The sequence below is a fragment of the Rhinichthys klamathensis genome, unplaced genomic scaffold (assembly GCF_029890125.1).
Source record: "Rhinichthys klamathensis goyatoka isolate OS25496 unplaced genomic scaffold, OSU_Roscu_1.1 h1tg000281l_1, whole genome shotgun sequence".
Lineage (NCBI taxonomy): Eukaryota > Metazoa > Chordata > Actinopteri > Cypriniformes > Leuciscidae > Rhinichthys > Rhinichthys klamathensis.
Window position 1 is genome coordinate 8,118,459 of NW_026606800.1, and position 17,621 is coordinate 8,136,079.

Consider the following 17,621-nt stretch of genomic DNA (forward strand, 5'->3'; position numbering starts at 1 on the left):
ATTCATTCTCTATACCGCACCAGATCTGAACATTAAAACATCCATGATTGCATTGCAGTCTGTATACTTTGGTTATTAGATTACTTTTATGCATTTGTTCAGTTATATTGTAGATGTTAGATGGGAATGTATTTACATGTGTGTGACAGCAGAGCTTTTGAGAGTATAGTGGGCATGTGTCAGCTTTGCCAATAGAGAATCAAAGGAATTCAGGCATCCTTTAATACTTTTGTCTTTGATGAAAGCGCTGGAAACCCAGCAGTGGCTCACAGTATTTACATGCACCTAAGCAAATGGCTTATTCCAAGTTTTTTGAAGAAAGCAGCATTTTGAACATCATTTCATCATATGGGCTGATTTTAAGCCTGATTTTAGCTAAAATTAGTAAAGCATATGATAACATTTAGTCAGATTCTGACCCCCTGCTCTTATATATTATCGGAGAACATGTTGGTGAACTTTGGTAGGTTTAATAAATAATCCTAATGTGTATATTACAAAAGAAGGCATTTTCGATCAATACAGTTTACACTGTGACTTATAAAAAGACTGGAGGCTTCTAATGATGAGTATCATACCAAAACTTGTGAGATCAGAAGTGTCTCTTGTGTAAGCGTATATCTGTGTGTGAGGGAGTGACTGCGTTTTTGTGGTCCTGTAAAAACAACATAACATCGAGTTAAAGCTAAAGGTCACTAATGAGGTCTCACAGCGTGTCTCAGCCGTCCCATAATTCTACTCTGCTGAGCCCTAATAACATGTGACACTTTCTATATGTATTCCAAGGTATCCATGGAAATTTAACAAGCAAAACAACAGAGGTGCGGCCAGTCCACTGAGTTTTCAGTGCCGTTGTTGCCAGTGGAGACTTAACCATACTCTGTCTGATTGAATTAGGAAAATCACATTTAATAAGATCAGGTTTATTTTTAAAAAAACATCTTGCTCTTCATGAGAATAAATCATAGGATGCATAATACCTCAGGTTTTGGTGTAATGGCTCATTATTGTCAGTGTGGTATGTGTAGCGGGTAAACTTTTTGAAACTACCCTATTTAAAACTACCTGTGGCATTCTCATATACACTACTGTTGAAATTTTTTTGTATGTGGACACCATGAGCATTCTTTAAGGATTTATTGATGAATAAAAAGTTCAAAAAATCGGCATTTATTTGAAATAAAGATATTTTGTAACATTACAAATGTCTTCACTGCCACTTTAATCAATTTAATGCAGCCTTTTTGAATAAGATTATTAATTTCTTTAAAAAAAATCTTACCCACCCCAAACTTTTGAATGTATTTGTGTATCTGTAATACTTCCATAATACTGTATATATTACCATCCTAATATGTGTATTTTGTGTGCAGTGTCTCCTTTGATAGCTCTGAGTCCCACAATGGTCAGTGTGATAGAGGACCAGCAGGTCACTCTCCCCTGTGTCGTACTAGCTGGAAACCCCCTTCCTGAGAGACACTGGCTACATGACAATGGCTTGGTGAGTTAACACATGTGCACTCACATAGGCCCTGAAGTCTGTGCATTTCATGTAGTCATTAAATATTTTTACAGTCACAATTATTAAACGTGATTTAAATGTGTGCTTGTGTGTGTCAGGTTACATCAAGTCCATATGTGACCGTGAGACGTGATGGTAGTCTACATATAGAAAGGGTCAGTCAGCAGGATGGGGGGCAATACACCTGTTTGGCCGAAAACGTGGTGGGATCTAGCAACCGCACCACCATACTCAACGTCTACGGTAAGACGTAAAACAAATACATACACAAATAATGAAATACACTACCATTCAAAAGTTTGGGGTCAGTAACATTGATCAAAGTGATAGTAAAGACATTTATAATGTTACAAAAGAATTATAATGATGCTGAAAATAAATGCTGTTCTTTTGAACATTCCATTCTCAAGAATGAATGTAAACTGACAAAAACTCAAATTTTTCGAATACAATCAGACTTAAGGAAGCAGTCTACATTAACTGATGAAAAGTCTGAGTCTACATTATTATAGGATAGAGTACATGGCCTGTACAGTATCCTAAAAACTGTTAAAATACCTTCTGTGCAGTGTTGCACAGGTTAGTTTTTTTTCTAAATCCCTCCTCATACTAAACCAAGTGTTTCTACATTTTCTCTCCAGTGATGCCCACTATTCAACACGGCCCTCAAGTATTCAGTACCATTGAAGGGACGCCCATTTCTCTGCCATGTCGTGCACATGGAGTCCCCAAACCAGATATCACTTGGTCTAAGGTACATGTGTCTCATTTCTGTTTCTCCCTCTTTTCTCTCACACAAACACATGCTCATACAATTAGGATTTGGACAGAAAATACACTTTCTTTTACGGTACTGACTTTTGATTAAACGCTTATCTGGTCAGAAAAACAGCATTTAAACGGCAGGTCAGTCTCACTATTTCAGCCTTACATTGTACATTGCTATAAAATGAATGTGTGATGCTGTTTTTCAGCGAGGGGAGTTGCTGGATGTGACTGGCAGTGTGTTTTCTCTGTTTGAGGATGGCAGTCTTCACATTGTCTCCCCCAGTGGTGAAGAGTCTGGCGAGTTTGTGTGCACAGCCACGAATGCTGCTGGATACAGCTCCAGAAAGGTCCAGCTCACCATCTACGGTTAGAGCAGCTTGATCTACTTACTTGTCTGATCAATTTTACCAGTCCTCTGAGTTCTGTGATACTGTAAAACGTCTAATGTTTTCTTCAGCTTTGTTTGTTTCCTGTGTATTAGTTTGGTACATCCTCCAATCTCACCCTGTTGTACTTGCATACTGTATGTCTTTGTAAATGTGTAGTGAAGCCCAGGCCGAGCGGTGTAGAAATGCAAAATAACTCAGACAAGCTGTTGGAGATGTCGGTAACAGTGGGTGAAGATGTCATGCTGCCATGTGACGTGGAGAGCATACCTCCTCCCATCATCACCTGGGCCAAAGACAAGCAGCTCATCTCCCCCTTCTCTCCCAGGTATCAATTTTGCTTATGTCTCTGTGTTTCTTCACAGATTTCAGGAAGAACATTTCAAGTTATATGTGAAAAATACACAAATACTTGGGATATTATTTATAAAGAAATGAGTAGTATGTCAATGTACAATAATTTTCTGATTGTTACTTTACATAATTTATGAAATGTCCATATGCATGGAAAATTTTCCTAAATGATTAATAAATAATATATTATATTATATTATAAAATCTTGCAGAAATTCAAAATCTGATCATACATAATCTAAATATGACCACATTCTAACCATTCAAATGCTCTTGTGCATGTAAACATTGTCAATAATTTATTGCTTAGACTACTATTCAAAAGTTTGGGGAGAGATGGAGAAATGGACAGGAATAAAGATCTGAGCGACTTTGACCAGGAACAAATTGTAATGGCAAGGCGACTGGGTCAAAGTATATCTGTGTGTATTCTTGTGTGTTGCTCCTTGTCACCAGTGGTGAGAATTTACCAACAGTGGTCGAGGAGGGATAAACCAGTGACAGTGTGTTGGGCCCCCAAGGCTCATCGATGCACAAGAGCAACAAAGGCTATCCTGTCTGGTCCGACCCAACAGAAGGTCTACTGTGGCACATCCGCACGTCACACTGTAACACTAAGGTCAAAGGTCACATAAATAAATGAGGCGGGATCAATCACCATTTGCCAACAGTTATATTCCCCTTAGGTCAAGTATACATTTTGTCACCATACAACAAGCAAAACCTCATAAATGTGCACCAACTCAAAGTCCAGAGTTATCCCAATTGTCCTTGGTCCATCACCATTGTAGGTGTTTAAGATGTTATAAGTACATCGTCCATGTTTGTTCGCCAAGGGTTAAATCCACGGAAAAAGTGTCTTTTGTTCAGAAGTCCAGATACACTTCCACGTTGAAGATAACAACAAGAGCTTGAACAAGTTGAGAACCCTCAATATCAAGCAGATACCAAAACCCTCTGGTCAAAATAAAACAAACAATATAACATGAGGTTCAGCAAGCAAAATACTTTTGCACAATATACCTTTGTTAATAATAAAGAAACGAATAAAATCAACTCACATTGAGAAGTTGAACACATATGTTCCTCAACAGGGTTTTCCAAGCATGGAAAGAGCATTTGCTCTCAGCTAACAGGTATACCTAACTCACACTTCCCTCTTCCTTTTACACTCTTGTGTAGAGATAAGGGGTCCCTAGTGCCCTCTAATGGCCTGGAGTAAAATTGCAACTCTCATTCACCATAGGAGACAGGTGACAGTTTACTAGAACTGTTACAACACAACATTTTAATGATGGTTATAGGATAAATGTGTCACAACACAACAGTGCATCACACTTTGCTGCATATCAAAGTGCCTATTATGCCACCATCGAAAGCACCTACACTGGACATGCAGAACTGGACCTTGGAGCAACAGAAGGTCGCCTGGTCCTGTTTTCTTTAACATCACGTGGATGGCCATGTACATGTGCGCCGTTTACCTGGGGAAGTGATGGCACCAGGATGCTCTGTGGGACTAGGACGGATGAGGGAGTGTGAATCTCTGGGCAATGTTCTGCTGGAAAACCTGTGTCCGGTCATTCGTGTGGACGTAAATTTGACACGTGCCACCTGCCTATACATTGTTGCAGAACAGGCACATCCCTTCATGACAATGGTGTTCCCTGGTGGAAGGGTCCTCTTTCAGCAGGATAATACACCCTGCATATAACTGCACATGTTGTTCAAGAATGGTCTATGGTACATGATGAAGAGGTCAAGGTGTTGCCCTGGCCTTCAAATTCCCCAGATCTCAATCCAACTGAGCATCTGTGGGATGTGCTGGATCGAATCTGCTGCTAACATCTTGGTGCCAGATACCACAGGACACCTTCATGGGACTTGTAGAGTCCATGCCTCATCGATGAGAGAACCAACTGGATATTATGTGGGTGGTCATAATATTTTGGCTCATCAGTGGATGTTTCAGCACATCAGAATGATTATGTGACACTAAAGACTGGAGTAATGGCTGCTGAAAATTCAGCTTTGGCATCACAGGAATAAATTACATTTTGAAATATACTGAAGTAGAAAACAGTTGTTTTAAATTGTTATAATATTTCACAATATTACTGGTTTTAGTGTATTTTTGATCAAATAAATGCAGCATTGATGAGCATAAGAGACTTCTTTCAAAAACATGAAAAAAAATAATACTTCAAACTTTTGAACGGTTGAATAATTCAGTCTGTCACTCAGTTATTCACACTTCAAATCAAATCTCATCGTGCATACATTTTATAAATAAGACTCTTGTATCCTATTTTTAAACACTATAAATCTTTCTCTGCATTGTTTTTCAAAGGCTGATGTTTACTTTACAACCTAGAGGCAGAAAGACTGCGGTCAGATAAAAATTACACAGTAATTAAACTCTCCTTTTTCAGCTCAGCATGAAAGTAAACAGAGGTATAATTTCGGAAGCTTCTCTGTAAACTGGGAGCATCTGTGTGGTTTTACACACAGTATGCTAAAGAACAGTTAGTCTCACATTTTAGCCTCTTCTCCTCCTTTCAAATGTAACCTCTTCTCTCATAGACATATTCAGCTGCCATCAGGCTCCTTGAGGATCACAGAAACACGTGTGACTGACAGTGGCATGTACCGGTGTGTGGCTACAAACATAGCTGGAAACTTCACTCAGACAGTCAAACTCAGCGTTCTGGGTAAGAGAAACAGAACACATTTATTTACTTGGATGCTCTCACAATTTATGCTTGCAATTGAAATTTGTTTATCAAAGCAACAACAGTTTTGTGTCAGGTGTTAAAAAGCAGGTCTCATCTGTTTAAATGAATCACTTTGCCACATTGGTCTTTCGGTGACATCAGGCTTCAATCAGTCTTATTTTAATATACATCATGAGTTGATATCAAGTGCTCTGTTCGTACCCACAACTATAAAATACATTTTGACTGAAAACCGCTTGTAAAACAATGCTGCACGAGCATCATTAAATGACGCAAAATTATTGCGTATTTGATAGTCAATTACACATCACACACCATATTCATCTCGGTAAGTACTTCCATGTGTTTACGTTTATTTTTTCAGAAAGGCACATATCTGAGCACTTTCGTAATTCGCTTTTTGCTCAGTGTAGTCCATGCTAAGATAAGTACCATTTACTAAGTACCATTTTTATCATATATGACACAAATTAGAGTTTAAACATACATTTTACATGTTTGAAATACGATTTTTGGATTTCAGGTACTAGCTTTTTTACATTTGGGACATGACGTGACTATGTTGTCAAACACAGTGCTTGAAGTAGGAAAAAAAGTGCCGGTACTCCCAGGCCGGCTGGGTGTGTGAGTCCAGCCCACTTCGAGCACAATGTAAATGAACGAGTTGAGACACTCACATGTGGTATTCACTATATACTGAATAATGAAGTAGTGATTGAGCGAACAGTTTCAAACATAGCATGACTGTATAAATAGTAGATGATTGTAAATGCAGCAAGTTCCTGTCTCTCCTCTATTTAACCCTCTGGGGTCTTTTTTGTGTTTTTGGGGTCCTTGAGATGTTTTGACATGCCCTGACGTTTGTGCTTTTTTCAGTTGCTTATAAACATATAATGGCATGGCAAAGGTGTCATTACACTCTATTTAGCACAAACAGGGGTACCATAATATGTGACCCTAGACCACAAAACCAGTCACATGGGTACATTTTTTAAAATTGAGATGTATACATCATCTGGAAGCTGAACAAATAAGCTTTCCATTGATGTATGGTTTGTTAGGATAGGACAATATTTGGCGAGATACAACTATTTGAAAATCTGTAATCTGAGGGTGCAAAAAATCGAAACATTGAGAAAATCACCTTTAAAGTTGTCCATTTATGTTCGCGATTGTGCTGCATTCACTCACAAAAATATTTTTTTTATATATTTACGGTAGGAAATTTACAAAATATCTTCATGGAACATGATCTTTACTTAATATCCTAATGATTTTTGGCATAAAAGAAAAAACGATAATGTTGACCCATACAATGTATTTTTGGCTTTTACCACAAATATACCCGTGCGACTTATGACTGGTTTTGTGATCCAGGGTCACATATGTGAGCAACATGTATGTACATGTTTGTATTTTTGAGAGAATAATGTTTATGCATGGTTATTGAAAAAAATTAAAATTAAAGTTTCTGAAATAAGGCCACAAAACACATACTTAATATGTGTCTACAAGACTTTTGACTAATATAATGGATGTTGTCGCCTAGAGTTTTTGCTTCAAAATGATCTGAAAATCATCCTGCTTAATCATTCACATAAAACAATACATTGATTTAAATTTTGTAAGGCACTTTTTGTTTAGAAAGGCAATATGCGTGGGGGCGTGAATGATCATGAATAATGATGTGATTCACACCTGAGAAGACAATGACCCACATAATGAGCCACATAATGAGCCTTTCAGTCAGGTATGTCACTGAGAGGGTATATATATAATCCAAATATAAATGAAAGTCAAAAGCTTTTTTAGTACATGGAAACAAATCCTTTTCAAATAGGCTAAATGGGCCATTCTACAGAATTGGTTCAAAGTTAGAGTTGGAAACATCTTGAAAAAACAAATTTTCCCACAAATTTTGTATGCATGCAAATTGTATAATATCCAAGGTAAACATTTCTAGTAATTGTGCAGTTAATTATCATACTGTATTTTCAGTTTTGGAATATATCCTCTCCCCAAATGTGTCACTTATAAAAAACAATAATATATAATTTAATGAGAAAGCTTATATTGACCTATTAAGATTTTGTTTACATCTACCTTGTAAATATATTTTTTTGCCAGTTTATTTAAATGTTTTCACATGTAAATTAACAACAATTACAATTTTAACAATATTTCAAGTGTAATCTTTCTTTTTAAAAAGTATACATTTCATCATACATATTTCAAAGTTAAGGATTCATTAGTTTGAATATAGCCTACATTGTAACAAACACTATAATAACATCTTAGTTGATTACTTTATTTTTGACAAAACATACTATATATTTAACATATGAGCAGAAATTGGCGAAGAAAAGCTTATTTGATGTGGCAGTAGTCTATTTTACAGTAAAAACTTTATAATACATCCAAAACTAGTCAACGAAATGTTGTCTTTCATATTTTGTCTGTTACATATCGTTTTTATGATATATTAGGGCATATAAATGTTAATTTGCAGTTTAATACGTTGCTTATTCAAAGACATTTTATTTCAACATATTTCAGTCGATTTTTACTCATCTTAGTAGCCAATAGCAATATAGTTTGGTAAAAGCTAAACTATCAGATGTGTTCATGTAAAAATAACATGTTTACTAATGTAAGTGCCTGTAAACAACAGCGCGCATTTGTGCCGTTCATTCATTCACACACAGAAACACGTTTCAAATTTAAACAGTCTTTTTGCGTTTTACAGACACTATTCCATATCGCGATTAAAACAAAGCACTTAAGAATAAAGAACTTACTATTCACAATCCTTAGCTGGATCCGTTGCTCCTCGAAATGAAACTAAACCAGCACTTCTGAGGTAAATTTTCCAGGATTATTATTACAATAGTATTATTCCTCACAGCGTCGCAAGACGACGTAAAGTACATGAATCTGATTAAACTTGATGGGCCCTATCTTGCACCCGGCGCAAATGACTTTGTACACTGACGCATGTATCATTCCTATTTTGCACCTGCGCAAAGCGGGCTTTTCCCTCCACAGACACACGTCGGTAAACTAGGAAATGAATTTGCGCTCCCTGGGCGGGTCGGCGCAAAAAGGAGGCGTGTTTCGGCGCAAACATTCCCTAGTGCTATTTTGCAGTTCCAGAAAACAATCCCGCCACTGACCAGAAAAAACCTAGTCTAAAGTCAGTGGCGCGTTGCGCGTTGTTCATAATGCTATTTTAAGCGCGCATGCTTGGCCATAATGTAGCGGATGCACAACGCGCATACACTTTGATTCTCTCATCAACACAGATGCAGCAGTTTTTATTTTTGCAAATCATACATTATAACAAGGAAAAATATTAACACAAGAGGGAAATCATTGTGGTGTCCATGAAGATGTAAAAAAATGTAGTTTTTTCCTCCCACGCCTGTTTAACTGACGCTGATTTGGGTGGGTTTCTCCCATCCCCATACAACGTCACTTCTCTGTCTTTCACGGTCCTGACAAGAATGTCGGTCTCCTCGGCTGTGAACCGCTCCTGGCACGCGCTTGGTAAATCCGCCGTTATAATAGCAATCCGCCATGCAACATGCGCACCTGCTCTTAAAGGGTATGTTGGACGACGCTCTGATTGGTTTATTTCACGTTACGCCCAAACCACACCTATGAATAGCTATTTCAGACCAACCCCTTTTAAATTTGCGTCGGGCGCAAGAGTAATTTATCCCGCCGGTAAAATAGCAACAGCGCCCAAGACCCGCCCACAAAGTTACTTGCGCTTCGCGCTTGATACTTGCGTTTCAGATCGTTAAAATAGGGCCCGATGTGTTTTATCGAGTTGATGTGGGCGTTGACAGGTTTGCATGGATTGCCTCAGATCATTTGCGTTTGAATAGTGCGCGCTCTCTGTGGGCATGTTCACATTAGCAGATAATGAGCTGCGAGAACGATAATGAGAACGACTGACATCTCTCTCTTTTCATACAGAATACATAAACAGAGAATATTTGTTTTCATTTTGAATTAGATAATTTAATAGTAGACACTTAAATGATGATAAAGATATATTGCTCATGCCTGGGTGAATAGTATTCGCGTTTAGAGACATGCTATTTTATATCTATTAGCGGAGTATTTTAAGTCTATTTTTCAGCTATGTGAAAAAAATCGAGCAAAACGTGCCGGCGTGTTTGCCCACCCCAGAGGGTTAAGCACAAACCTAAACAAAACTATATTTTGTTAAAACAAGCTTGCTTTAATCTTTAAAAAAGAGAAACAACAAATACTGCCAATGGGGGTAAGAAAAATAAACTTAATGAAAGATTATTTAAAAGACTGTTACGTTCATCTTTTTTAAGGTTTAAGGTATTTACATACACAAAAGTATAAAAGAAATTTGAAAGAAATTGCGATTAACCTAAATTGTATTGTGATGCATATATAGATATAGTTGCTTATATTTATTACACTGCACAGTGACTGTGCACATGAGAATGTTTACATTGGTGTTAAGAGGCCAAGTGAGATTCATTGACCTCCTAACACCCATATTTGAACTTCAGCAGGGCTGATGTGGTGTACACCCGAAAGCATGGAAGGAGAGATCAGCTGTGCCTCAGTCGCTCTAAGCAAAACCTGACAATAATAATTATAGAGTCTTACAAACATAAGCCACTCTGAGCACACTAACATATTTAAAGAGGTATCTATAATGACTACAATTAAACCCTTAGTCATTTTAATCTTGATTACAGTTTTTTTGTGAGCAAATACTTTAGCAGAACTGAGTCTGAGAAATGAAAGCTACAGCAAAGAGGAATGCGCTGTTTGATTTATCACAGCTACCAAATGTCTCATCAGGAAGATTAACACCCAAAAAAGATGTGAGAAAATTATCAGTAACTTCCAAGGGCAAATACGGAAAGTTTGCTATTGTTATGCATAGTCGATGCTTTATGAGCAAAAAATCACTTCAAATTGCATGTTATGCAAGAGCGTTTGTTTTCTACTTCTCTCTATTCTTAATACCACTTTCTCTCTTTTTACCCTCTCAGTTCCTCCCAGCATCCGTGCAGGTCCTCGAGCCATGAAAGTGCAGGTGGGACATGCCATAGACCTGCCCTGTGTCGCACAGGGAGTCCCAGAACCCTCTGTGTCCTGGCTGAAGGATGGTGCTACTCTGTTGGACGGGTCTCATTACAGGATCTCAGATGGGGCTCTGACTCTGAAACAAGTGGGGCTTATTGATGAGGGCGCCTATACCTGTGTGGCTTCCAACATCGCCGGGCAAGATGAAGCCATCATTCAGCTCCATGTCCAAGGTCAGAAAGATATTGGCAACTATTGTTGTGATTACAGCTATTTGGCTTTAAGTGAACTATAAGTTTCATGTATTGCCTCTTTCCCTCCACAGTCCCTCCTGTGGTGGAGGTTTCTGAGCCCCCTTTCAACAGCCCTTTACAGGAGAGAGTGGCTAACCAGCAGATTGCCTTCCCCTGTCCTGCCAAAGGTGAACATGCACCTGAGTCATCAGAAATCACCATTTATACACTAAGATCATTAGATACTGATATGTCACTAGAACTGGGCGATGTAACTAAAATTACAATATTTAATATACTGATATGTGTATATTTGGTCTGAAATGGCATAAAAGTGTTTTTGATATAAAAATGTTTAATACAAAACTAAAACACTAGTTAAAAATAATCTAGATATTTAATCTAGTTTAAGTGCATGTTTTTCACTAAATCAAGAATCCTATTTAATCATTTTCATTTATTGGCCAATGCAGTATAAGTGTCATGAAACTGCACAAGGAACATGGACAGAGTTGATCCAAATGCAGGCTTTAATGAGAGGAAGATCCAGGGACAGGTACAGGGAAACATGCAGGGGTCAAAACCAGGTAAGCAGTCCAGATCAGCAAACATAAAATGCAAGGATAAGGCAAACGGGAAGACCAGATACTGGCAGGGAGTCCAGGAACCGTGAAACTAGGAAACACTAAGGAACTAGGAAAACGCTTAGGATGCAGTATGACACTTACAATATTGAGCCATGAACCAAGGGAAAACTCAGGCTTAAGACAGGTGCGCTAAACAAGATAATCAAACACAGGTGCATGAAATCAACCATAAACAGTCCAGGGTGAAACCTAAAGGAAACAATAAACTAGGAAGGAGTGCCCCCCAGCGGCTCAAGCAGGCACTCCAGCCGCAGATCGTCACATAACCCCCCCTCTAAGGAGCGGCTTCCAGACGCTCCTAAGAGCTCCGGAGGGAGGTCGACGGGGGATGGGATGGGGGGCCAGGCCCGTGCAGGGGAATGGGACCAGGACACAGGGAAGGCGGGCCTGGGCCGTGGAGCATGGGCGACCAGGGCGGAGCAGGGCGTGCCGACGACCAGGGCGGAGCACACTCGGAAGGGAGCCAGGGCGGAGCACACTCGGAAGGGAGCCAGGGCGGAGCACACTCGGAAGGGAGCCAGGGCGGAGCACACTCGCAAGGGAGCCAGGGCGGAGCACACTCGGAAGGGAGCCAGGGCGGAGCACACTCGGAAGGGAGCCAGGGCGGAGCACACTCGGATGAGGGTCCATGTCGACCTCCTGCCCCCCCCCCCCCCCCCCCCCCCAAAATACTTGGGGAAATCCACGGGAGAAACCTCCAGGTGGTAAACGGGTTCGGGAAAGGCGTCCCGGAGCTTGAAGGGCGCAGGCAGGGCGCAGAGGCGGGGCCGGCAGGGCGAGGCATCTGGGAACGCCCTCCGGAGCCTGGCGAGCCAAACGAGTCCTCCTTCTGCGACGGCGCTTCACTGGGCTTGAATCTCTCACTTGGCTAGATTCACTCACTTGGTTAGATTCGGCACTTGACTCGGCACTAGACTCACTTGACTCGGCTCTTGACTCACTTGACTTGGCACTTGACTCACTCGATTCACTTGACACGGCACTTGATTCACTTGACTTGGCACTTGACTTGGCACTTGACTCACTCGATTCACTTGACACGGCACTTGATTCACTTGACTTGGCACTTGACTCACTTGACTTGGCACTTGACTCACTTGACTCGGCACTCGGCTCACTTGACTCGGCACTCGACTCACTTGACTCGGGACTTGACTCGGGACTTGACTCACTTGACTCGGGACTTGACTCGTGAACCGCGGGCTCGGAAGACAGAAACTCAGGCATGTCGGTCTCGGCGGGAAGAAGTGAAGACTTGGCTCAAGTGAAGCGCGGGTTCGCCGGGAGACAATTGATGCGTGGATTCAGTGGGTACCTTGTAAAGTGGCGAATCGTCGGGTCCTTTGTGAAGCTAAAGTTTCAAAAAATCCACAGTAAAAGCCGAACCGCTCATGGAAAGGGCCAGGTCAATATATTTGGTTAGAGTCCAGCTTGAACACGGAAACGGTATAGCAGACCCGAGCGGTTCAGACAGTCCTCCCCGAAAGAACATCATCAAACAGAAATCATTCAAGTAGGACTGACGAGCGAGCTTCAAAAAATCTGTCACAAAAACCTTGAGAGGACGTTCTCCTTGACGGAGGCTTCCGATCTGCGCTGTGGGATCCATAACGAGGTCCGTGTTCCTCTCAGCCGCTGGATCAGTAGTGGCTCAGTATTCTGTCATAAAACTGCACAAGGAACATGGACAGAGTTGATCCAAACGCAGGCTTTAATGAGGGGAAGATCCAGGGACAGGTACAGGAAAACATGCAGGGGTCAAAACCAGGTAAGCAGTCCAGATCAGCAAACATATAATGCAAGGATAAGGCAAACGGGAAGACCAGATACTGGCAGGGAGTCCAGGAACCATGAAACTAGGAAACACTAAGGAACTAGGAAAACGCTTAGGATGCAGTATGACACTTACAATACTGAGCCATGAACCAAGGGAAAACTCAGGCTTAAGACAGGTGCGCTAAACAAGATAATCAAACACAGGTGCATGAAATCAACCATAAACAGTCCAGGGTTAAACCTAAAGGAAACAATAAACTAGGAAGGAGTGCCCCCCAGCGGCTCAAGCAGGCACTCCAGCAGCAGATCGTCACAATAAGGTAATAAATAGGTGTATTTGCCTATGTACAATACTGTTCAAAAGTATGGGGTCCGTAAGGGTCTGTAAGTACTGTACGTAGGGTCGGTTTTTAAATGATTTTGAAAGAAGTATCTTATGGTCACCAAGGCTGCATTAATTTGATCAAAAATACAGTAAAAACAGTACTATTGTGAAAAATGTTCTATTTTAATATGATAAAGTTTAATATTATTTGATGTATAGTTCAAAAAGATAACATTTATCTCACACAGAAATCTTTTTGTAACATTATAATTGTCTTTTGATCATTGTAATGTGTCCTTGCTAAATAAAAATATATAAATGTCTGTCAAAAATTTTTTTACTAGCCCCAAACTTTTGAACGGTTGTGTATATTTTTTACTAAAACATTTTAACATATAAAAAACGCTATGCAGAGACTGTTATTTAGTGATGACACAATCAAATAGTTCAATCAGAGTTTTGAATCAGTTCATTGACAGTTCCTCACCAGCTTGATGTGGTTCATGGAAATTAATCAAAGAAAAATTAAACATTCCAGTCTTAACATTCTCATGAGCTGCAAGACAAGGGAGGATTGCAAATCTAGTCTAATGTTGCCTTCTGTAGGAAACATAATGGTCAAAAATGTCATTAAAATCACTGCGATATTCACAATATTGTTTAATTTAATATGTATGTATTAGTTGTTACTCAACTCCCTTTGTTCTGTCTGTTGCAGGCACTCCTGAGCCAATAATAAAGTGGTCTAGGAATGGTCAGGAGTTGACAGGGAATGAGCCAGGTGTGTCTATTTTAGAGGATGGCACACTTCTAATCCTGGCCTCTGTGTCCCCTCTGGATAACGGGGAGTACACTTGCGTAGCTGTCAATGATGCTGGAACAACAGAGAAAAAATACCAGCTTAAGGTCAATGGTTAGTGTAACAGTTTGAAACATTTATTAAGCTTGTTTCGCTTTCAGCAAATTTCACAATCTTTCTCTTCTCTTTTCTCCCCTTTCCCCTTAATCCAGTCCCACCTGATATTCGAGACAATGGCCTGCTGTCCAATGTCTCTGTAGCGATGGATCAACCGACCAACCTGGTGTGTGATGTCACAGGCACACCTGTACCTGTCATCACCTGGTACAAAGATGGAGTCGTGGTCAGTGCTGCTGTTTATTAATTCACACCTTGACGCGGGGTCCGACATTAATCATATAACGTGTTGAAAACTAACCCCATTTACATTCTTTATAAATTGTCTAAATTGGTATACAGGGTAAACAGGGTATAAATTGTTTATAAATTGTCTTGTGGTGCATAATCCATGCACTTGATTGTAAAAAAAAACTTAAAGAAAAAAAAAACTTTGCTTCTGAGGCAACTTTTTTGCTGACCTAACCACGAACTGTAGTCCTTATTATAGACCTACCTAACCAAGACTATGATTAAATAATAATAATAATAATTTAATAAAAAAATATATTGTAGCCTAAGACGTTCCAATCCAGTCACTTCCCGGTGGATAAAATCAAGTCCAGCCATACATTATTTCCCGCTGAATATTCTGTTTGGAATTACATCATATTATGGAAGTTAACCGCATTGCAAATGCCATTTCAGTTAAATGTGCATAAAGTAAAACCAGTTAAAAAGAGGCCTAATGAGAAATAAAAGTGGTATTTCCTTCAATGAGGCCAATCACAAATGAGTTCCCTTTGATGACTGGGTTTGAGCTCCAAGAACAGTCATAAAAAACACAGAGCTTCTCATAAATGTGCTTTTACCAGAATCAATTTCAGAATGAAGTCAACAATTAGGAAATTTCTAATCACACTCCAGGGATAGCCGTCTCAAGGCTGCTGATTCAGATTCATGTTAGAATAGCAGATATTTCTAGGATTTTTTTTCACAAAAGATAATCATTATTAATGCCTTTTATTAATATTGGATGTTTTTAAGTTATTTATTCTAATCAATATTTTTAAAATAGGTTATAAATAACTCAATAAATAGAGTTAAAATTCACTTGCAGTGTTTAAGGAATTCTGTTAATATTTGTTGATTTTGTTATTTATAATTTCTCAATAGCTTGTATCATTTAACCAGGTGGTTTCTAGCAGCGATGTGGAGATTCTGCAGAAGGGCAAAACTCTTAAGTTTTTGAAAGCGGCTGTTGCAGATGCCGGACGCTACACCTGCAAGGCCATCAACATTGCTGGAAGCACAGAGAGAGACTTTTACTTAGATGTGTTGGGTAAAATATTCTGCAATAACATCCACTTACTATGATGTATGACATTAACAGTGTTGTCTTTTTACAAGCTGGTATTATGTCTAATGAAGCTGGTCTTTTCTCTGTTTAGTTCCTCCTACGATCATTGGGACAGTTGGGTCACGTGACCTCTCTGCCGTGCTTAATCAAGAGATCATTCTGGAATGCAGGGTCAAAGGCGATCCCTTTCCCACAATTCAGTGGTACAAAGACAGGAAGTAAGTTACTCCAAAAAGCTTTGTAAAGAAAACTTAATTCTTCTCCTCTAAAGAAAAGAGGGGTGAATTCACTAAAAAGTTGCACCACTTTTGCGCTTATTTGCTAACCACCCGAAACCCAGTTAAACCAGGTACTAAATGCACAAGCATTTAAATTTGTTGTTGATGTTTCAAGCATTAACATCTTTAGTCTTCAAATTATGCTTATCATAGATTCACAAAACTCCTGCCTGGCACAATTAATGTTGTGCTTTTACCAAATTAATTTTGGCATTCTCCATAACCCAGCACAGACTTTTGGGAATTGTGTCTTGCAAATTGCATTCTCCAATAGTTGTTATGAATGTTTGTATCCTTACTTGATTTGCTTAATTCCTTTTGCTAATAAGTCGCTAAATCAACACTGTGCTTGCAAATAAACACTGTCAGGTGCGCAATTAATTTTCAGTGAATTCCTCCCTGATTCTTACATTTTGAAACAATACTAGGGGAATTAGCGTTATCTGTCCGTTTCACTCTGTGTTTTAGGCCAGTGTTTTTGGGTGACCCCAATATTGAAGTTTCAAACAGAGGACAGCAGTTGAAGATAAAGAGTGCTCGCTTGGGTGACCAGGCACGATACCAGTGTAGCGCCACCAACGCTGCAGGAAAGCAGTCCAAAGATTTTAACCTCAGTATCTTTGGTAATTTGACTCATAATGTCTTGGGTTTCAAATATGGGTTTCACATCGACAGAATGCTAAATTTGCTGCCCTTTCTGTCTGTCCTTCCATTCTACCAACTCAGTGCCACCCAGCATTAAGGGAGGAAACACGTCTTCTGAAGTGACAGTTCTGCTGGGTAATGTGGTGACTCTGGAGTGTGAGGTACGGGGTGTGCCACTCCCTGCCATCACATGGTACAAGAACAGAGAGGTCATTCTGTCCAGCAGACAGACCCAGTATGTGGACCGAGGGCAGTTCCTTAAGATCTCAAGAGCTCAAATGTCAGATGCTGGACAGTACACCTGTAAAGTCACCAGTGTGGCTGGCACCGCTGAGAAAAATTATGAGCTTGATGTCTATGGTGAGGGCTTGCTAAAGAGTTCTTTAGTGTTTTGTTTTTTTAATTGTTATTAAGGTATGTTGGTTGGTTGGTTGGTTGGTTTTTAGACTCAAAGTCATTTTACAAGAAAGGAATAATCAGTAAATAAAAATAAAGTAACATAGAAACTTATACCATTCGGGAAAAAAAAGAGAAGTAATTCATATTTTTACATTTGAATTTTAGTGTATATTTGTAAAGAAACATGTGTAAATAGGTAACACACAGTAAAAAGCA

The 17,621-nt window shown here is 39.6% G+C and overlaps 1 protein-coding gene across 2 annotated transcripts in view; it reads left to right on the forward strand.

The window, feature by feature from the left end:
- hmcn1 (hemicentin 1) overlaps positions 1-17,621 on the forward strand; it is a 122,999-nt gene that overhangs the window by 62,743 nt on the left and 42,635 nt on the right. For both annotated transcript variants that reach the window (XM_056269530.1, XM_056269531.1), the window contains exons 18-31: positions 1,374-1,501; positions 1,621-1,765; positions 2,164-2,276; positions 2,497-2,656; positions 2,836-3,004; positions 5,614-5,741; positions 10,814-11,080; positions 11,173-11,268; positions 14,547-14,741; positions 14,840-14,970; positions 15,918-16,065; positions 16,175-16,301; positions 16,830-16,984; positions 17,088-17,366. In XM_056269530.1, the coding sequence (XP_056125505.1) occupies positions 1,374-1,501; positions 1,621-1,765; positions 2,164-2,276; positions 2,497-2,656; positions 2,836-3,004; positions 5,614-5,741; positions 10,814-11,080; positions 11,173-11,268; positions 14,547-14,741; positions 14,840-14,970; positions 15,918-16,065; positions 16,175-16,301; positions 16,830-16,984; positions 17,088-17,366 (2,241 nt within the window). The remainder of the gene's footprint in view (positions 1-1,373; positions 1,502-1,620; positions 1,766-2,163; positions 2,277-2,496; positions 2,657-2,835; positions 3,005-5,613; positions 5,742-10,813; positions 11,081-11,172; positions 11,269-14,546; positions 14,742-14,839; positions 14,971-15,917; positions 16,066-16,174; positions 16,302-16,829; positions 16,985-17,087; positions 17,367-17,621) is intronic.